The 22,144-nt window shown below is 45.4% G+C and overlaps 1 protein-coding gene, 1 long non-coding RNA gene and 2 pseudogenes across 5 annotated transcripts; 3 read left to right on the forward strand and 1 right to left on the reverse strand.

The window, feature by feature from the left end:
• The first annotated feature begins 227 nt into the window (after positions 1 to 227).
• Positions 228 to 1,737, forward strand: LOC103626781 (uncharacterized). Its single transcript, XR_002261988.3, has 3 exons — positions 228 to 939; positions 1,027 to 1,353; positions 1,453 to 1,737. It is a non-coding gene; the product is annotated as an uncharacterized lncRNA (long non-coding RNA).
• A 1,452-nt stretch (positions 1,738 to 3,189) lies between these two features.
• LOC100193950 (Guanylate-binding family protein) lies at positions 3,190 to 20,003 on the forward strand. Of its 4 annotated transcripts, none has more exons than XM_008683001.4 (14): positions 3,190 to 3,708; positions 4,509 to 4,663; positions 4,898 to 4,963; positions 5,668 to 5,811; positions 5,914 to 6,027; positions 6,169 to 6,270; positions 6,371 to 6,556; positions 7,271 to 7,360; positions 7,428 to 7,562; positions 16,310 to 16,432; positions 17,005 to 17,090; positions 17,737 to 18,349; positions 18,442 to 18,519; positions 18,612 to 20,003. In XM_008683001.4, exons 2-14 carry the CDS (start codon positions 4,568 to 4,570, stop codon positions 19,653 to 19,655), a joined length of 2,877 nt encoding a protein of 958 aa, XP_008681223.1. In that variant the 5' UTR covers positions 3,190 to 3,708; positions 4,509 to 4,567; the 3' UTR covers positions 19,656 to 20,003. The 4 variants fall into 4 exon arrangements, with proteins under 4 accessions (XP_008681223.1, XP_008681222.1, NP_001346286.1 ...); XM_008683000.3 differs by having other exon boundaries at positions 3,193 to 3,708; positions 4,502 to 4,663; NM_001359357.2 differs by having other exon boundaries at positions 3,241 to 3,708; positions 4,502 to 4,663; positions 18,442 to 19,984.
• Positions 14,025 to 16,302, forward strand: LOC109939941 (uncharacterized; annotated as a pseudogene).
• A 920-nt stretch (positions 20,004 to 20,923) lies between the features above and the next one.
• On the reverse strand, positions 20,924 to 21,105 carry LOC111589506 (uncharacterized; annotated as a pseudogene).
• Positions 21,106 to 22,144: the final 1,039 nt, after the last annotated feature.

Consider the following 22,144-nt stretch of genomic DNA (forward strand, 5'->3'; position numbering starts at 1 on the left):
GGTTGCATTCTACCACGTGGTGCGCGACGAGTAGCAAGTCACGTTCAGGATGAACCGCCTCTACGTCCTGTTGCTCGACGGCGCCGTCGCGGGCCTCCACACCATTGCATCCCGCATGGCCGCCGCTGGGTAACGGCCACGAGTGCGCGCAGATGTACATTTGTGGTTTAGTTAATTCCTTCTTTTGTACATTTGTGGCTTAGTTAATTCCTTCTTTTGATAATACTTGTCTTTAACTCTGCTTTAGGACAATCCAGTTGAGAATTACAATTGGGTTAACAAGATTTTTAATGTGGATTCTCAACCAGTATGTTGCTGCTCACATTTCTAACTTTGAAAATGCACTCCAATTACTGTTGTTTACTTAATGTTTCTTTATCCAAGTTCATGTTTGGGATTTTTCAGGACAGACAAACCTAATATTAATGAATGAATGTAATGGACTACATGACTTCTGCCATGCAGATCAAGAGGTAGCATCAGCTGCCACATCTGATCCATCTACTTTTTTATTTGACTGGAATTAATTTATATTTGGAGATGGTATTAATTTATGTTTTTATCGTCTTATAGCATAGCCTAATATTTTCTTGCCAGATGTACTTATCCTTTTCAGTGTACATGTAAAACCTTTTGGAAGTGCAAGTCTATGCAATGTCTAACTCCTTAACATCCAAAATTGGTGGTACTAATAAAGAAAATTATGGAGATGTTAGTGATATGAATTCTTATTCGTATTACAGAAGCTTTGAAAGAGCTGGTTCTATGGGATTAATAGGATTGGAGAATCTCGAAAATACTTGCTTTATGAACAATTCAGTTCATAAAGGCAAAATGATTCTAGCAGATGATACATGCAAAATCTTGGAAATACTAGCAGATGAGTACTGGAACAACCATCTAGCTCGAAATGATTCTGTTATAGTTGATACATGCCATGTAAGTTTAAATGCCCCTATTTTTATACTCAACTCTTCCTGAAATAGTGACATATTTGTAGTTCTTTCGTGCTTGTAACCTCATCAGGTGTAATAAAATAAAAGGTATCAAGGCGCCTAGGATCACGCCTAAAAACGTCATCAGGTACGAAATCTGGAGCCTGAAGCTTGGTTCAAGGGGTTGTTGGTAGATTTAGCAGCTATACTGATATCTTTTGTTTTATTACACCTAAAGCTTGGTACTGGTCTGAGTATCTTTATCTCAAAAAGGAATCCCTCACTGGTAGTCACCTTGCTTCTACTGCCGATTGTTTGTGGATAAGTTTTTATGCTAATTTTGTTATTATGTAGCTGTTATCTCAGATGTGAAATGCGACAACCCAAAAGAGGAGGGCAAGGTGCAGCAAACTAAAAGGTTAGATGATTTCACTTTTCCAATTGCTTTGGTTCCGCTGTTCGATTTCGAGGGGCAACGTTTGATGCTGGTTTTGTTATCATGTGGTTGTTGGTTCAGATGTGAAATGTGATGAACCAAAGCAGGAGTAAGTTGCCAATAAAATTGGGGAACCGGAGGAGTGTGACGAATGTGAAATTTATTTTTTGCACTCTATATGCTATCTTAAAAGTTTCAAAGTTCCTTGTTTGCGCGTAATTCGAAATTTACTGTAGCCATTGTTCCTGAACAGTCCTTGATTTTATTTCTTGAATGTGCACCTGATTCGTCTAATGTAATCATGGAACCACATGTTGTGGAGCTGTTTTGGTTAAGAGATACAATGATCCTAAGGCGGATGTTTTGTATGCTGCCACTTAATTTTGTGTGCCTTCTACATTTTATTTTGTATCTGTATTGTTGTTTGCTGATTACAAGATAAAAATGTTTGATACCAACCATTGATAATGTGGGACTCACTAAGCAAAGCCAAAGATAAGTGTTTAAACAACTATCGATCTACCTATGTGATATATAGAAACCATAGCAACGCACAAACATCAATGTAATCGTTGTACACTAACATTTATCGAATAATTTATTTGTCGTCGCAACGCACGGGCACATACCTAGTCTATATCTATACTATACTTAAAGCATCAGTTTCAACGGTCGTCCCGCGTCATCCTTTTACAAATAACACCTCACAGTTATTTCAAATTAATCTGTTGCACACCTATAGATGGTCAAACGGCGGCCCGGCACGGGCCAGACGCCCGCGGGCCACAACTCTGGCCCAGGCACGTTATGTCGGCCTGCTGACTATGTCGGGCCAGCCCGTTAGCCCGTCGACCTATTTGATTAAATAGGCGTAAAATGTTAAAAAACGGTGTAGGATGTGGAGTTTGAACCCATGCTCTGATAGAAGAAGGACATGAGACACTGTGTGAAGCTGTCTAACCAGTAGAACATCATGCTCAGATGTTTTTAATATTGAATATAAATTTTATATATGTATATACGTTTTTTTTGTAAAATAAAAATATATAACCGTATCGGGTGGGCTAGCACTACGGGTAGAGGCTACAACCAAAGCACGACATGACGTTCTTAGCTCTTGCAAGCATTAGGTCGTTTCTGAGACCACATTGACGCAATAGACTCTATGGTGTTTGAGGTTGCTGAATTGGATGAAGCAACAATGATTTGTCACACTAACAGTAAAATAAAATGTTATTTGTTGGTTTTAAACGTTAGTAATTGTTACAAAGTAGCATAATTTATATGGAGCGCATCCTGTTTTATTGATGTCTGACTTTAGCAAGCACTCTATATTTTGATCTATCTTTTTTTATAAGTTTAAGTTCACGTGATTTATTTTAGAAACTTGAGCTCACAAACTTTCTCTTATTTGGTCTCTGTATGGTGAAATTATGTCATTTTATAATCTCTGTTCGTTCAGTCAGTCATTGTGAACTCTCTTCTAATCGCTCACTTTATTGGTCGTGTTGTACTAAGACATATTACATGGAATAAACAATAACATCAATTAGCCAAATAAAAAATATTATACGAAGAGCAGAGATAATCAATAAAAAATCTTGTTTTTTTATGAATAGTTTATGTAGGTATTGTTGTAATCCGTCTCAACGTACGGGCAACCGACTAGTATAATTTATAATACAGATGTTTCATTGCACACTGTCTATATACCGGCAGCGCCAGGTATCCGAGACCGGAAACAGACAGCCACCCACCGGCCAACGCCCGACTCCCGAGCCCGCAAAAGTTGGCCCACACAGGCGGCAAAGCGCACAGGGAAAGGCGACCATCAACGGCCCGCAAAAGACACCCGTAGTAAAGGGGACGCGCAACGGCGGAAACGAAGGAACGCGAATCCTCTGCTTCACGAAGCGCGACTGCGCCAGCACCACTCCCCCTCCGTCAAAAATCCCAAACCCTAGACGAAGCAGACCCCCCCCCCCCCCCCCTAGTGAGGCCGCGATGATGCAGATGCTAGGCCTCCGCGGCTCCGCGTCCAAGGACCGTGGCCGCGGGGGCGACGCGTCCCCGTCCTCTGCTGTGGCAGGGGCCACGGGAACCCCGCGCTCGCCGTGGACTCCGGCGTCGGCATCGTCGCCGCGCTCGCCGTTCGCGGCGGAGGCGGGCGGCGAGGGAGGGGGCGGCCGGCCGCTGCGGCTGGTATACTGTGACGAGCGCGGTCGGTTTCGGATGGACCCAGAGGCCGTGGCCGCGCTGCAGCTCGTCAAGGGACCTGTCGGGGTCGTCTCTGTCTGCGGCCGCGCGCGCCAGGGGAAGAGCTTCATCCTTAACCAGGTTGGCCTTCCCTCTCTCTCCGCTGTCGAAAGCACGAAGGAAACATGAAATTTTGTGGGTTTTGCAAATTACAGACCATCAGAAAAAAACTGTAAAGTGATGGTTAGTGGAAACCAAAAAATTGCTCATAGCATTTCTGCCCTGCTTTATATGCTGTCCTGGTCTTATTTTTGAACGTCCTTTTTAATTAATCAGTTTTGGTCAAAGTCCTGGACTCACAACTGATGATGGTTGTAGACAACCCTACGGTTTTGATTAAAAAACCTCCCAAGATGATTACTAGTTCACTTTCTAGGATTGCTATTGAAAGAAAACCAATGCTTATCACTATATTTCTGTGATAAATAATTTCTCCCATTGATATTTGGTATGAAACTTGCCACATTGTCTGCTCAAATGAACATGGACCATTTGTTCATGTCCAGATATGGAGCTGTAAGGATAGGGACTTTGACAGAAATGGGAGAAATAATAACATGATGACTCTGTTCAATTTTTATTTAAGTTGATAAGTTCTAGTTAAAGGATGCTCTTTTATATACGGTGGCATGATTTTATATAGATGTACATGGTTGCAAAATGGATAGCTGAGCTGTATCATCTGGGTTTTTGGCAGAATAATCTGTTACGAAACAACAATAGTTTGATGTTTTAAACTTGCTTTTTTATGTACTTATCATCTGGATAATGTTTAATAAAATAAAATTATCCCACCATTAGGATTTGTCAATTTTTCGAAAAGCAGAAAAGCCCTGTGAAAGAGGAATTTGGCTTATTTCTAGGCTTGTGATAGCTTCTAGGTAGAAGTAGCGGGTTTCAAGTGGCAAGTACTCATCGTCCCTGCACCAAGGGCCTTTGGATGTGGAGTGCCCCAATAAAGAGAACTGCCTTTGATGGAACTGAATATAGTCTTTTGCTACTTGACAGCGAGGGCATTGATGCCTATGATCAGACGGTATGATTTATCTCAACGATCTAATTTCATTTCCATGCAGTTTTTCTTCTCTTTTAGGGCTAGTTTGGAAACTCAAATACCCTTCGGGATTGAAAGGGATTGGAGAGGAAATTAGTTCATTTCCACTTCAATCCCGAAGGGGATTTGAGGTTCCCAATGTAGCCCTTACAGGGCACCTTTTCCCCTCAAACTGGAAAAACACTAACCATTGCTGGCATTTTTCTTCTTTTACAGGGCACTTACAGCATTCAGATATTCTCATTGGCTGTCCTACTATCGAGCATGTTCATATATAATCAGGTGTGAGCTATGGTTTGTACTTTCCAACCCTTTTGTTGGAGATTTGTCTTGAGTTCATCCTAATAATGTTGGAACTGTTTCATGTTTGCACTTACATTAATTGATAACATATGGCCATTATAACAATAACACTAGCATCGTCAAAAGAAGCTCAAATACACATAAGAAAAGGAGATGGGCTTTGTGTATTTGGTTATCTACAATTCTACATCGAACAGCTTTTATGTCCTTCCAACTATGTTTCACCTTCCAACTATCTTTCACCAGCATGTAGGTGGACGGCTAATATATTCAAACAATTGTCTTGTTCAACAAAATATGCTGTCAATCAGATGTCTCATTTCTATATTGTTTAGGCTAGATGGGCTTGATCTGTGATGATATCAATGGCCTGACTAATGCATGCAAGAAGGAAAATAATTGGTCATTGTGATCATTGCTAGGAGGAAAGTTAGGATATATATCTTCTTTAATTTAAAACAATGGTGGCTTATATTAGCCAAGGTGGCAGAATATGAACCACTTTATGTAGCCGATCTAATGGCTAGGAATGGTATCCATACTTGTATTTATATTTGAAATATATGATAGTGCGACTATGTGAGCACATGGATATGACATAAAAACTTCCATGTTGCAATGTGATTAATCTGTTTCATTCAACATGTTCAAGGGAATAAGAAATATTTCTTTTTCTCTTGCAGATGGGTGGTATAGATGAGGCAGCCCTTGATCGCCTTTCACTTGTTACTGAAATGACCAAGCATATCCGTGTGAGGGCAAATGGTGGGAGGTCTACTGCATCTGAACTTGCGCAGTTTTCACCTATTTTCATCTGGCTACTGAGGGTAACTAGTTCCCTGATTTTGATAATGTCGTTTTTATGTATTTGTTCAATAAATTATCAAAAGAGTTTCTCCCCCAGTCTTAACAAAATATCGTTTTGTTAGGATTTCTATCTAGATTTAGTGGAGAATGGTAGAAAGATAACTCCACGAGATTACCTGGAAATCGCACTGAGGCCTCTTGAAGGCAGAGGAAAGGACATATCTTCAAAGAATGAGGTATTCTGTCATAGTACTTTCCAATTGATTTGAAATTCGTATACTGGTTTCTATTCTTTGCGATTTTGTAGATATGCCTTTTTATTTTATTCTGTTTTCATTGATATTTACAATTTCAATTTCATGCGCAAATTGTCTTAGATCCGTGAGTCCATCCGTGCCCTTTTCCCTGATCGAGAATGTTTCACACTGGTGCGCCCATTGAACAATGAAAATGAACTTCAACGTCTTGATCAAATCCCTGTAAGCTCCATTCTCTTGTATTTTCATTATGGAAACATGCATATCACAGCAATGCTATTTTCCTCATTTAACACATTTCCAATCGGAAATGTTTGACCAGCTCGAGAAATTGCGCCCTGAATTTCAAGCTGGACTGGACGAATTAACAAGGTTTATTTTTGAGAGGACAAGGCCTAAGCAAGTTGCTGGTACAATCATGACAGGACCAGTACTAGCTGGTATTACACAGTCCTTCCTGGATGCAATAAACAATGGAGCTGTGCCTACCATTTCATCTTCTTGGCAGGTATTTTGTCGCTTGAGCCATGCACCTGGGCATTGATAATGTCTGTAATATGTAAACTGATGCATTTGAACCATGTATTTTTAGATTGATGTTATCTCTCAACTGTTATTCTATGATCGCTTACTTCACAAATTTAAGCTTGAGAAAGTGCAACAACAAAGCAATTTCGAACAAGCTTGGACATGGTAGAGGTAAAACCAATGTCTCCAACAAAACATGACTACCAGCAAAAGACAGGTGTATATAAAACAGAGAGTTTGAGTAAAAATAATAGTTCATCGAATAAGACAAGTACCAGTATCCTTAAGAATGGTGAGAAGATTTGGTCGTGCATCGTTCGGAAGTATAATGAACTGAGGTATCAATGGGATGGGAATGAGATTACTTTTATGCAAAAATTTCTGGCACAAATGAAACCCATGCCAAATATTTATTACTGTCAAAGCATCCTGGATTTGATTGAAACAGCAGAATTGTCTTGGTGGTGAATCGATGTTAGATAAATATATTATTAACTCTTGACATTATAATGAACAATGGTAGCATGTTGTGAATGTTGTTTGGTGAAGAGTACTAAGAAATACAATGTTTATCATATAATTTGGACTTGTGGTCCTTATTGAGTCCGTTACAATCATATAATATACTTTTCTTAATAATAAATACTCTTCTGTACCATCCTTGAGTTTACCTGCCTCCTATATTTGACTGTAGAGCGTAGAAGAAGCAGAATGCCGTAGAGCATATGATTCTGCTGCTGAGGTTTACATGTCATCTTTCAGCCACATCAAATTAGCTGAAGAAGTAAGTTAAAAGGTCAATTATGCAACACATCCTCATTCATTGCAAATTGTTAACCTTGTAAATTTAGGATGCTTTAAGGGATGAATATGAAGCTGCTTTAAGGAAGGCACTTGATGCATACAATACTACTGCTGTTGGAACTGGCACTTCACGTGCCCATTATGAGAAAGTTCTTAACAATTTCTGCAGAAAGGCGTTTCAGGTACACTGCAGACTTGCCATAGGATGTAGCATGTAGACCCTGATTTTTCATTATATAGCTGTGTGATCTTTGGTTGCTTACAGTTGGAATATGTGAAACCCTAACCCTAATCTAGGGTTGGGAGTATATTGGCCCTGTTTGTTTCGGCTTCTGGCAGCTTCTGGCCACCAAAAGCTGTTGCGGACTGCCAAATGCTCAGCTTTTCAGCCAGCTTCTATAAAATTCGTTGGGGCAAAAACCATCCAAAATCAACATAAACACATAATCGGTTGAGTCGTTGTAATAGTAGGAATCCGTCACTTTTTAGATCCTGAGCCCTATGAACAACTTTATCTTCCTCCACACGTAATCGTAATGATACTCAGATTCTCCCCACAGCCAGATTTTCAGAAAAGCTGGTCAAAAAAAAGCTGAACCAAACTGGCCCATTATATAGTGGAGTTAGGTGGGCCAAGCCCATTATAATAGGGGTAATTGGGTAATTACATGAGAACCCTAATCCTAACCCTAAACAGGAGTCTAACACCCCCCGTAGTCTCAACTCTATCCTGTACAGATGTTGGGACTAGATCGGAACTCAGTGAAAACACTCGACGACGACCCCTTGGTGAAGATGTCAGCGAATTGTGAGGTGGTCGGGATGCGGAGAATGCGAACATCACCAACGACAACACACTCGCGGACGAAGTGAAAGTCAAGCTCTACGTGCTTCGTACGCTGATGCTGCACGAGATCGGTGGAGAGGTAGACCGCGCTGACATTGTCGCAGTAGACGAGGGTGGAGCACTCGAGGGGATGTGGAGCTTCTAAAGAAGCTGACAGAGCCAAGAGGTATCAGCCACGACGTTTGCCACAACGCGGTACTCGGAGGCGAAGCGATTGTACCAAGCCCTCGGCGCCTACTTGAGGCCGCAGAGAGCGGATCACCCGGCAGACTAGGTCCGGACGAGCGGAGTCGACGAAGCCGGTGGGCTGGCTGTAGTAGATCGTCTCGGTCAGAGTGCCGTGGAGAAAGACATTATTGACATCCAGTTGATGGATCACCCAGTTTCAGGATAGGGCGAGAGAGAGAGGACGGTCCGAATGGTGGTGAACTTGACGACGGGGCTGAAGGTCTTGTTGTAGTCCACTCCGGGGCATTGGATGAAGCCCCGAAGGACCCAACGAGCCTTGTAGCGGTTGAGCGAGCCATCCGAGGTGAGCTTTTGTCGGAAGATCTACTTGCCAGTTACCACGTTGGTGCTTGGTGGACGCGGCTCCAGGTCCCAAGTGTGGTTGGCAAGCAGGGCCGCAGAGTCCTCTTCCATTGCGCGGCGCTAGTGGGGATCAGTGAGAGCGGCGCGAACGGAGGAGGGAACCGGGGAGGGAGCCGAAGCGACATCGGCCATTAAAACCAGCCGATCGACGGCGCGAAGGACTTTTGGCCGAGCGGCACGTCACCATCAAGTGGACGTGGTCGGGGTCACGGTGGATGGCGACTGGGTGGTACACCGGCGACTCGGCACAGGAATGAGCCGGTGGGGCGATGCGGACCGGTGGATCGGTCCGCCCACGACGGTGGTAAACACGAGTGCGGTCGGCGAAACGTGCCGGGTGGGAGGTAGGTGACGAGGCTGCGCATGGCGCATGCTGAGTCGGCGGGGCCGTGCCTGGGGCAGACGTGGTCGACAGGGCCGTGCGTGGCGCGGGCATGGCCGACGGGGCCGCACGTGGCGCAGGCGGGGTAGTCGGGGCCGCACGTGGTGGAGGTTGTTGAAATAAGTCTCGTGGCCTGTGGGAAGGACAACATCATCTGCTGTTGGCCTTTGCTGCAGTGGACAACATCAGTCCTTTTTGGTCTTTGCTTTAGGACAACATCTCCTTTTGTGGAGGCGTAGGACAGCAGGCAGGGCATCACAACAGCAGGCAGGGTAGCACCTTTCCTTACTGCAGTTTTGACTTCTTTAAGGATAGCAGGTTAGGTAGAAGACAACAGTTCTTTTGACTAGAGGACAACATCTTTGTGTAGTGGTTAGTGCAGTTTGCAGGACAACATATTCGCATCTCTAGGAAGCATATGCTGTAGCCCCTTGGGCTATAAATATGTATCCCAACCCTTAGATGAGTATGACATTTGAGTAGTGTGTGAGAAATAAACGAAAATTGTCCCAACTCGTAGTGTCATCCTTTCGATGAGAGTAAGAGTTCCGTTGCTTACAATTGGTATCAGAGCCAAGTTATTCTGCAGCCTAAACATCTCTTGCTCATCTCCTTCCCACGTCTCTCCCCATACTCAGTCAGCAGTAAGAGCTCCAACTGTTTTTTCCTCTCTTGCTCGGACGAGCAGTCTTTCGTCTGAGACAACCTCTTCCATATGTAGTGACCCCTTGCTAGCACCAACGACGAGCTTAGGCGGGCGAGGGAGGCAGCGCAAGAGCAGGAGGCACAATGAGTAGCTACACATCCCCATGGGGCGCACACGGTGGTAGCCCAGATAGGTGCAGACGCGTCGATGACGCTCCAGGCGAGGACTTACGCGGCGACAGCCGAGACGGGCGTGGATGCACCGGCGGTGCTCCTAGCGGCGGCGACCGGGTCGACGGAGATCGTGGCCTCTACTGGCGGTGTGGCTCTCCCTCCCCGGATCGGTACCATCGTCACTACTGGCGTTGTCAGGGACATCGGTCCCAGCGGTGGGTGGCCTACCCTCACCAAGACCGACTACGTCGAGTGGGCCACAACGATGAGGATACGGCTCCAGGTTTGCCACATGTGGGAAGCAGTTCAGTACGACGACGTCGACTACTACGAGTATCGACGGGCGCTGGATGCACTCATTGCTGTAGTCCCACCCGAGATGCATTTTTTGCTCTCCCAGAAGCGGACTGCCAAGGAGGCCTAGGACGCCATCGCTGCGACCCGCGTCGGCAGTGACCGTGCCCGCAAGACCACATTGCAGGCACTTCACAAGGAGTGGGAGAACCTGGCCTTCAAGCCAGGTGAGGATGTCGATGACTGTGCTCTCCGCCTCAACACTGTTGCAGAAGATGGTGCAGGTGACGACACCTACGATGAGGAGAGAGATGTTGAGAAGCTCTTTCGTTGTATCCCCAAGAAGTATAAGCAGATCGCTCGCTCGATCGAGTCTCTGCTAGACCTCTCCACGATGACGATCGAAGAAGCGATAGGTCGTCTCAAGGTCGTCGACGGCGATGAGCCATAGGCCCTCTCTAGGCCTATCACCATCGGCAGGAAGCTACATCTCACTCGGGAGCAGTGGGAGGCCTACCAGGGTGACAAGAAGGGAGAGTCCTCCTTGATACGTGGTCGCAAACGCAGCAAGCCGTGCAAGGCGCTATGAGGCGCCCAGGCAGAGGCGGAGGCATCCAAGGCGGCGCCGTCGACAACAAGAAGCTGGCACGAGACGACGGCTGTCACAACTGTGGCAGCTCGGCCACTGGGCCAGGGATTGTCGACAGCCACGACGCGGCCAAGCCAACGTCGCACAGGTAGAGGCGGAGGAGGAAGCTCTGCTCCTAACAGCACTCCTCTACCTTGATGAGCTGAAAGCATGCTCTTTCCTCGGCGACGGCTCCAGCAAAGACATGATCGAAGGATGGTGCCTCGACACCGGCACCACTCATCACATGATCGCCCGACGGGAGTTCGTCACCAAGCTTGACTCTAGCGTCCGAGGCTCCGTCATAGAGATCAAGGGTGCCGGCTCAGTCGTTTTCACCGCCGCGTCTAGTGAGCACAGGTTGCTTACCGGCGTCTACTACATCCCTGCGTTGAGGAACTCTATCATCAGCTTGGGACAACTGGATGAGAACAGTTCGCGCGTGGAGGTCGAGCACGAAGTCATGAGGATCTAGGACGCCTCTTGTCGCCTTCTTGCCAAGGTATGCAGGAGTCCAAATCGGCTTTAAATCCTCAATGTGAAGGTGGCACAACCTTGCTGCCTTGCTGCTCGTCGGGACGACGGGGCATGGCAGTGGCACGAGCGCTTCGAGCACCTTAACTTCGAGGCCCTGAAGCGGCTCAGTGCCAAGGAGATGTTACGAGGCCTGCCGTGCCTTCACCATGTGGAGCAATTCTGCGATGTCTGCGTGTTGACAAAGTAGAGATGGCTCCCCTTTCCCTAGCAGTTGAGCTTCCGAGCCAAGGAGAGGCTTGAGCTCGTGCATGGGGACTTGTGTGGCCCGGTGACACTAGCCACACTAGAAGGACGACACTACTTTTTACCGCTCGTTGACGACCTCTCTCGCTACATGTGGGTGATGGTCCTTGGCAGCAAGGGAGAGGCTGCAAACGCCATCGGGAGTGTGCAGGTCACTGCGGAGGCGGAGTGCGGCTGCAAGCTGCGCGTGCTGCGCACTTACAACGGCGGCGAATTCACGACATCTGAGTTTGTGTCGTACTGCGTGGATGAGGGCGTTCAACGCCACTACGCGCCGCACAGCCCGCAACAGAACGACGTCGTCGAGCGGCGCAACTAGACGGTTGTGGGGATGGCTTGGGCTCTCCTCAAGCAGAGGGGAATGCCAGCTGTCTTCTAGGGAGAGGCGGTGGTGACAACGGTCTACATCCTCAATCGCTCGCCCACCAAGGCACTCAACGAGATGACACCATACGAGGCTTGGCATGGGTGTAAGCGCCGCGTCTCTCACCTACGAGTCTTTGGCTGCCTCGCGTTCTTGGCCACATCAGCAGAAGCACCCATGGGTGTTCATTGGCTATGCGAAGGGCTCGAAGGCCTACTACATCCTTGACCTAGGAACACAGCGTGTGAGCACGGCGCGGGACGTAGTGTTCGAGGAAGGGCGAGGATGGGCATTATGGGACAAGGCGGTGGATGACGACATGACTCCAACGTACGATGACGACACCATCGAGTATGTCCACTTCGAGGGAGCTAGGGAGTAGGCAACTCTTCTTCTCCGAGCAGGTCCCCAAGTCTCCACTGACTCCGTGCTATGCTCTCCAGCCACGACTTCGGCTACAGTGAGCTCTTCGCCACCACGTACTCCAGCACCGACAGTAACCCCTTCGGGAATGTCCTCCCCGACGCCAGCTCGTGTCGAGCACGACTTGGTGGGGCTTGTTACCCCGCTCTCCCACGAAGAGGAGCGCATCGACGCGTGCCACGACGACGAGCCGTTGCGGTTTCGTACGGTGGAGGGCCTTCTCATTGACCCGTCGGTGCCGGGCTCGGCGTCTCGTATTCTGGCGGGAGAGTTGCATCTTGCATGCGACGACGACGAGCCTTGGTCTTTCGCGGAGTCCGACAAACACGCGGCTTGGCGTGCCGCGATGCAGTCGGAGATGGACGCGGTTGAGACGAACCGCACCTGGGAGCTCGTTGATCTCCCTCATGGTCATCGCGCGATTACCCTTAAGTGGGTGTTCAAACTGAAGAGGGATGAAGCCGACGCCATTGTCAAGCACAAGGCTCGCTTGGTGGCACGTGGTTTCTTGCAGCAAGAGGGGATCGACTTCGACGATGCTTTCACCCCTGTGGAATGGATGGAATCTGTGCGACTCCTTGCGCTGGTAGCCTAGGAGGGCTGGGCACGTTCATCACATGGACATCAAGTCGGTGTTTCTTAAAGGCGACTTAAAGGAGGAGGTCTACGTACACGAGCTGCTAGGTTTTGCGATCCCTGGCAAGGAAGGAAGGTGTTGTGCCTGCGCAAGGCCATGTACGGCTTGCGACAGGCACCGAGGGCGTGGAATGTCAAGCTGGATTCCACGCTCAAGAGGATGAGCTTCATGCCAAGCTCGCATGAGGCGACCATCTATCAACGAGACAATGGAGAAAATGCCTTGCTGGTTGGTGTCTACGTCGACTACTTGGTGATCAGTTGCGCCAAGGATGCAGAGGTGGTGGCGTTTAAGGAAGAGATGAAGGCCACCTTCTAGATGAGTGACCTGGGGCATCTCTCCTTCTACCTGGGGATTGAGGTGCATCAGGGTGACTCTGGGATCACACTTCGCCAGACTGCCTACGCCAAGCACATTGTTGAGCTGGCTGGGCTCATCAATTGCAACCCATCCCTCACTCCGATGGCAGAGAGGCTGAAGCTGAGTCGTGACAACACAACGGAGGAGGTGGACACTACCCAGTACCAGCGTCTTGTGGGGAGCCTTCTACTACCCGAGGTGCCCTGGGGAGGCACACATTGTCGGGTACAACGACAGTGACCATGCCAGCGAAATCGACACCAGCAAGAGCACAAGCGAGATCCTTGTCTTCCTCGGTAAGTGCCCCATCAGATGGCAGTCGGTCAAGTAGCAGGTGATGTCCATGTTCAGCTGCGAGGCCGAGTACATAGCGGCATCCACGACTTCAACTCAGGTGCTCTGGCTCGCTCGACTGCTCGGTGATCTCCTCGGGAAAGACACTAGAGCGGTGGAACTCAGGGTGGGCAACCAGTCCGCTCTGGTGTTGGCCAAGAACCCCGTGTTTCATGAACGGAGCAAGGACATCCGAGTGAGGTACCACTTCATCCGTGACTGTTTGGCAGAAGGGAGCATCAAGACGTGCTACATCAACACCAAGGATTAGCTTGCGGGCCTGCTCACCAAGCCTCTTGGGAGGATCAAGTTCCTTGAGCTTTGCTCCAGGTCTGGGATAGCCATCCAACAAGACGACGCACAAGGCTTAGGGGGAGAATTGTTGGAGATAAGTCTTGTGATCTGTTGGAAGGACAACAACAATCCTTGGTCTTTGCTGCAGTATGGACAGCAGCAGTTAGCACCTGCTTTAGAGGTGGAGAACATCGGTCCTTTGGTCTTTGCTGCAGTGTGGAGTGTGGACAACAGTTAGCATCTGCTTTTGGTGTAGGAGGACAGCAACATCAGTTAGCATCTGCTTTAGAGGTGTAGGAGGACATCAGTCCTTGGTCTTTGCTGCAGTATGGACATCAGCAGTTAGCATCTACTTTAGAGGTGTAGGAGGACAATAGTCCTTGGTCTTTGCTGCAGTATGGATGACAACAGTTAGCATCTGCTTTTGTGAAGGTGTAGGACAACATCTAGTGTAGTTGTAGTGTAGAACATTTTTGGAGCATATGCTCTACACTTTGGCAGCCCCTTGGGATATAAGTATGTACCTCAACCCTTAGATGGGTATGACATTGTGTAGCGTTCGAGAAAATAAACAGAAAATTGTTCCAACTCGTAGTGTCATCCTCTCGATGAGAGTAACAGTCCCGTTGCTTACAATGTCATCCCTTAGGAGGCTGCCCCTTTACCTTATTTCCATGCCACCATCACCATCGCCAATTCCATCGCACACCCTCTCATCAATGATGGCGTCAGAATTCACGATGGCAACATCTCCTTCATCGACCCCATCGTTCATCGCCCCATGCTTGTGCCGCCATAGCAACACTGCGATGACGTCTTCTACGGGGGCGTGGATGGCATCTGGGCATCGATGGCGCAGCTACAGGCGGGGGCATGCTGCCTCCTAGCGCGCCGGCAAGGACAACGCTCCATCTTCAAGCGGTGGCGCCCGGTCGTCCCAGCAACCATGTAGTAGCTCGCGGAGAGGAAGGCGATTGCGTGGGCGAGTAACTTCAAGGTGTCAGTGGCGGTGCAGTTGCAAACTGCGGCGCGTTGCCTCTTAGTGCGTCGACGACTGCAGGAGGTGAGCCAGCAGATGCTCGAGGCAGCCTTGGTGACGGTCGACCTCGGTACACGGGGCGTGACCTCACCGGACGACCATCAGCAACCGCGCTGGCCCGCTGTTTCCAAGCGCGAGCATGGTGCGTGTCCCATGGGCGACGAACTCCAACTCTACGACAGTGGTGGTAGGGAATGCGCTCCCCTCCTTGTCATCGGCAAGGGCACACTGCTTAGCGCTGCCACATTCTGCTACCGGCTACCACGAGGGCGCCTCCGCTGGTCATTGTTGCGACCTATTCCAGGTGGCCATCCATGTGCTCCCTTTTCGTACAGATGTCGTCCATGGGATCCAGGTGGCTGCACACCTGTAGGTCCATGCACGGAGGGTGTCCGCCTTATCTTAAAGGGTCAAAAAGAAAGAGTCGTGGTCTAATCCAGATTCGGAATAATAAAATAAGCCGAGATGTAAAAGGCTTCTTTTTAGGTGTTAGGTTTGTGTCTAGTGGAGTCATCGTTAGCGTCATCGTTAGATTGCAACTCGAGGACGATCTGCTTGTCCAGGAGGGGTGTAAGTGTCGCTATAGTGACGGCGGCACTGTAGCACGTCCTTAGGTTGGGTAGATAAAGATAAGGCTAGTTTAGGATAAGATTAGAATTAGAGATAAGATTTTAGATCTAGTGATTAGAGGTCAAGTAACCCTCTCTATATAAGGAGAGAGATTGTATCAATTGAAAGTAAGCAAGAGATTAGAAGGAAATCCCTTCTCTCTTGCCGGCTGTGGGCAAAGCCATGCGGCCGGCCTCCCCAGCGCCCTCTAACCCTAGCCGTCGCCCTCAAACCCTCGCAGCCATCTGCTGCTCATAACAGGAACCTTCGGTTCCAAGGCCTAACCACCTGACAGAGTTTTAATTCCATCACCCATACCAAATTGCTAAGGTGTGGTATATTTAATATTTAAATTGTTGTGTTTCTTTCACACATAGTTTAATGTTTTACTATTTATTTGTTGAAAATATTGCTCAATTTATCTAGTAGAATGTTAGCTGTTCCGTTTATATTTCTTTCACTAATGACTTAATGATCTCTTTTTATTCTTGTCCTACTGGCACTGATTTACATTTGTGAGCTGGTTCAGGATTATAAAAAGAATGCTTTCTTAGAGGCTGACAAGCAGTGCTCAAATGCGAAGCACAACATGGAGAAGAAGATCCGAGCGGCATGCACTGCTCCTGGTGTCAAAGTTTCTGCTGTGATTCAGGTATTTGATCAGTATGACGAGTGACTCGAGTGATTGAACCTGTGTAACTTGTGATTAGTCTTTTTCTCAATAACAGTCAAGTGGGACGGAGTTTTCTGTTTGCTTCTCTTTGTCCCTGTTTATTTGTGTGCAACTTGTGTTCTGAGTTCTTGCTATAGAAAGAAAATTCATTATTTTGCCCTAATCACCAAGGGCTCTTATTGCTGTTAGACTGCAGCCATGCACAACATTTTGGTGTTCAGTTGTGGCACTAGTTATTTAGAGTGTGTTTGGTTTGAGGAATGAAGTGATCCATCTTCTTCTCACTCCTCACATTTTTATTTGGTTTGTGGAATAGAATGGGTCGATCCATCACCACCCCATTCCCAATAAGCTAATAATTAGTATATACATGAGGAGTGAGTTGATTCCACCAAAATTGATAGAATGAACTTATGATGCATCATCTTATGAAGCATAGAGTGACTCCCCAAACCAAACACACCATTAGGTTACTAGTTTCTGATCTACCTTATACGTTCAGTTGTTTTGCTCTTTATTTCTTTTTACATTGAGATAACATAATTTTGCAGGTCCTGGAAACTGCACTTGCTGAATATGAAACATCTTGTACTGGCCCAGCCAAATGGAGAATGCTTGCTGCCTTTTTAAGACAGTGGTTGGTCCTCCAAGCCATAAAAATTTCATGTTCATTCCTGCTGATCTTTCTGGTTAAGTTTTTTCAGAAGACCACAGTTTCCTGTGTGCCACTAGTTGTGTGCATGTGTGTGTGCATTTGTAGATGACTTTGAATATTTGGTGCTACCAGCCTTTGTTTTCACTAGTGATTTAAAGTATTATTTCTGTCATTCTGTGTTATTCCTACTTATTGAATATTCTGATTGAATTTCTCTTGATTCTACTATATAATAGGGATACCTGTTGTTTCTTGTGAGTTCATTGCTTGTGGGGTGTTATGTTTCTAGATGAAACCAGCACTGTTTTTAAGTGATAGTTTTATGGATTCTTTCACTTTAGTATAATTACAAAACCCATTTTGTAATTGCATATTGAATCACAGTGATTTAATAATAGACACTATTGGCTACACTACTGCATGTATAAACTGATTGTGGTATCTGTTAATAAAATTGGCACAAATTCAGCTGGAGCCATTTTGTTCATAACCTAGCATTTTACGTATTCTTTTCATCATTTTTTCTTCATTTATTGTTTGAATGAAAAGCTTGGCACTTTTTGTTAAAGTTTCAATGTTTTGTTAATTTATTAGCATCTCCAAGAATCTGATAATATGCTTCTTCCAGTTTGGAAGGACCTATATTGGACCTCTGCTTGAAGTTAATAAATGAAGTGGAATCAGAGAAGACTTCCTTCACTTTAAGATGCCGGTCAAATGAAGACCAACTAGAACTTCTAAAAAAGCAACTTGAGGCCAATGAATCACACAAGTCTGAATATCTAAAACGCTACAAAGCTGCTATAAATGAGAAACAGAAAGCCTCTGTTGATCTTAGTAGTAATCTTGCAAACCTGAGGACCAAGTGTAGCACATTAGAAGAACGATGTGTAAGCATATCTAAAGAACTTGATCATGTCCGACATGAATGCACTGATTGGAGGGTGAAGTATGAGCAATCTGTTTCTCAGCACAAGGCTGAACAAGATAGATTTGTCGCTCAGTTGGCATCTCTTGAGTCTAGGCATAGCTCTGCAGAAGGAAAGTTGGGAGCAGCTCGGGAACATGCAGCATCTGCTCAAGATGAGGCTGCAGAATGGAAGAAGAAATATGAAATGGCTGCCGTGCAGGCTAAAACTGCATTGGAGAGACTAGCATCAGTGCAAGAACAAATTAACAAAATTGCACAAGAAAGGGAAAGTTCTATAAGGGCAGAATTTGCCTCACATTTGGAGGGAAAGGTTCTCTCTAATCTATCTTTCAATTTTTTTTATCTTTTTGATGTCTTTCGGTATGATGTTTCATGTGTATGACAACATCTCGTTACTGACAGGAAGAGGAAATAAGGAAATTAGTTGCTAAGATTAGAGAAGCGGAGAGTGAAGAAAGTGTATTGACTGAACGCTTGCTGGTAGCGATGACTTTTCTGTTATTTCAATCTTCCCTTGAATTGATGCATTCTGAGATGCAAGGGTAGTTTTATAATGCTTGAACATTATTCAGGTTGTGGAATCAAAAACACAAGGCCACAACAAGGAAACTACAGGCTTGAGGGATGAAATCAAAGAACTAACAAGCAAGTTAGAGTATCTAAGAGATAGAGCAGTATCATATGAAAAGCAAGCTAGAATGCTCGAGCAAGAAAAAAACCATCTTCAAGAGAAGTTCTTATCTGAATGTAAGAAATATGATGAGGCAGAACAAAGATACAAGTCTGCAGAAAGGGATGCGAAGAAAGCTGTTGAGTTGGCTGATGCAGCTCGAACAGAGGCTATTGCATACCAGAAAGAGAAGGACAAGGCACAGCAGTTATCTATTGAAAAGGTAGCAGTTATAGAGAGGGTTCAAAGACAGGTAGACAGACTAGAGCAGGAAAAGGTTAATCTATTGGGCGAAGTTCAGAGGATGCATAATTCTGAATCTGATGCCTGGTCCAAGGTTACTTTGCTTGAGAGTAGGGTTGCTGAGAGGGAGAAAGAAATGGATGATTTACTGAGCCGTAGCAACGAACAAAGGTCTAGCACTGTTCGTGTCCTTGAGAGTCTGTTGGCAACGGAACGTGCAGCTAGAGCTGAAGCCAATAAGCGTGCAGAGGCCTTATCTCTACAGCTACAATCTGCCCAAGGTAAACTTGATATACTCCATCAGGAGCTGACATCGATTCGCCTTGTTGAGACTGCACTTGACAGCAAGCTCAGGACCACTACCTATGGCAAAAGGTTGAGAGATAATGAAGTACGACTGTATTCTATCCAAGATATGGACATTGATCCTCCAGAGAGGAGCAGAAAAAGAACCAAAAGCAACACTAGCCCCTTGAAGCCTGTCCAAACTGAGGATGGTGGTTCTGTTCACATGAGAGAAGACAGCGTTACAGTTAGCACGGATGTAAAAGATGACAATCCAGATGGTTACAAAAAGTTCACCATAGCTAAACTGAAAGAAGAGCTAACTAAGCATGGATTTGGCACGCAGTTGTTAGAGCTCAAGAATCCAAACAAGAAAGATATACTCGCACTTTATAAGAAGCATGTTTTGTGCGAGTAAATAATGGCCACGTGAAGTTCCAGTCTTCAACACATAATCTATCCAAACTAGGGAAACAATAGAGTAGTCTGTCAGTATTTTTAACAAGCTGATGCCTCATTGTTCTCCAGGCATTCGTTTCTGCTGATTGGTTTGTATTTTGGTGTTAACATCGAATTAGTTCCGGTTTGTGTCTAGGCTTTGTATTTCTTAGCTTGCTGGTTGGCTGGGTGAAGTTCTTAGGACTTCTGAGTGCTAAATGACCTCGACCAACGCTAGTCGTGGGCAAGTTTGTGGTACGTTTGTATATGGTATATTGCTGTGTAAAGAGTGCTTTATCCAATTCAAATATGATATACTCTTCAAGTCTGCATCCAGCATACCAGCAGAGAACCAAATGCGGAAGCATCTGGGACTGGATGCTACACCGGTAGAGGATTACGACTAACGAGGGAGGGATTTGGTTGGTGTCGTAAAACATAGGGACTCGAGAAGGAAAGGAACATAGTAACTCGTACGAAGGCAATGCTATCCTAAAAAGGAGAGGAACATATGGACAAAAGGAGAGGAACATATGGATTTTTAGGACTAGTTTGATGACAAGAAGTTAGAGTGAGAATCTTTTGCTATAGTTTTCTTTCTCATGAATTATCTCTAATTTTCTCGTCACCAAAGCAGCAGCCCTTAGAAAGGAAATCCTAATAGGACCTGGATCCTAATCTTAGGTAGTGTTTGGTTGAGGAGCCAAGTAGAACGGAGCCGTTCCATCCCTGATTCTAGGAACGGAGCCGCTCTGTTCTGTGTTTGGTAATCTGGAACGGAGCGGCTCTGGTTTTTGTTTGGTTGCAGAGTGAACGGAACGGAGCGTGACTGTGAGAGCGGGATGGGAACGGAGCGGCTCCGTTCCGTTGATTTTTTGGAGCGGAATGGTTCCGGATGTGAGGAGAATATTCCCTAATTAGAGCCATTCCGTTCTAGTTTCTTTGTAACCAAACAGCAACAAAACTGGGACAGAACGGCTCCGTTCTACTTGGCTCTTCAACCAAACACCACCTTAGTCGAGGAATCCTAATTCCAGTCTATTTATATAATTTTAGAAAAAAAGATTCTACTTTTAGTCCATTTATAATAAACTTTGAAAAGAGAAGCAATCTTTAATCTTAATCTATTGGTAAGTGGTAATAAAATTTAAGGCATGCAATTAGTCTGTTGTAGAATTATACTAGTACCATGTCTGTATGTTGCGACGATACACCTGTATTTGATGATATAGTGTAATAATTGCACGCTATTTGAGAGTCCAATGGCAAGCAAGTGTAAATTAAAGTGGACCCTCCCACAAAAAAAATTTAAAATTAAAGTGGACCCTCTACAAAAATAAATTTTAAACTGAAGTGGACATATGACCCACATACCAGATATTAAACTATAGATATTGCACTTTATCTAGCCAAAATGCTAAGAAAGATATGAGTTGAAAAGGGGACCTATCCCATTTTTCAGTCACTCAGCTAGCGAGAAAAACACGTGGCGTAAGACACGAAATTCGTGTTTTAAAAGAGTAGAGATATATGTGGAAACTCTATGTTATATTTATCAAAATTATGAGAAATAAAACAAAATATTTCTATTTTGTATCTATAGGTTCTTCTACTTTATTGTATTAGTCATGAGGTGAGAAAAGAAAGGTACTAATCGTTGATTTGTTTATTAATACGTTATAAGCATGTAAAATATCCTATCTCTGGGTATCTAAGGGTTAAACAAAAAAATATAAGAGAAGTCCTCTTTGCGAAAAGTATATCTCTACATGTCTATTAATTGTATTTATGATGTGACTGATTTTATCATGTAGTTTCTTCTTTTGTGCTTACGAAACCTAACATGAGGATCTAGATTGTATATGCCCTAAGTAGGTATCAATCTTCAATGTCGGCACTTGTATCCAAGTTCTGCGACGACTACTTTAACAATATTGATATCTTTATTGGGAAATGCTTCAAGTACTACCAGGGTAACTTCTGGGTCGGGAATTGCCGAAAATCGGTAAAAATTCTCGTTTTTGTGTGGTCTGAGATATAAAAACCGGTCCGATTTTTAGTGCATTCTAATTTTAAATTTGAAAAATATAAAAGTCAAACTTTGGTCAACAAAATGATTTTCAGAAATTACAAATAACTTCAATGTGAAATGCTTTAAATATGACCCACCCTTACGACTGGAGCACGACCAACATTAATCTACGACTGTTATTGCCTCATGTTCAGAACTAATGAATCAGGAGTCAGTAGATAACTTTAGTCGTACCTAAGTCTACCATTAGAGTCGCACATGTAATAGCAAAGCTTCATGTATGACCAACTCTTACGACTGGACTACGACCAATGTCAATCTACATCTGTTGTTGTCTCTTGTTATGAAATAATGAATCATCCTTTTTAAGCGGACCAGATTTGCTACCTCTATCGGTTACTAATTCAAACTGCATGGACATGCATCGTCGATTCGTT

This window comes from Zea mays, chromosome 5 (assembly GCF_902167145.1).
Source record: "Zea mays cultivar B73 chromosome 5, Zm-B73-REFERENCE-NAM-5.0, whole genome shotgun sequence".
NCBI lineage: Eukaryota > Viridiplantae > Streptophyta > Magnoliopsida > Poales > Poaceae > Zea > Zea mays.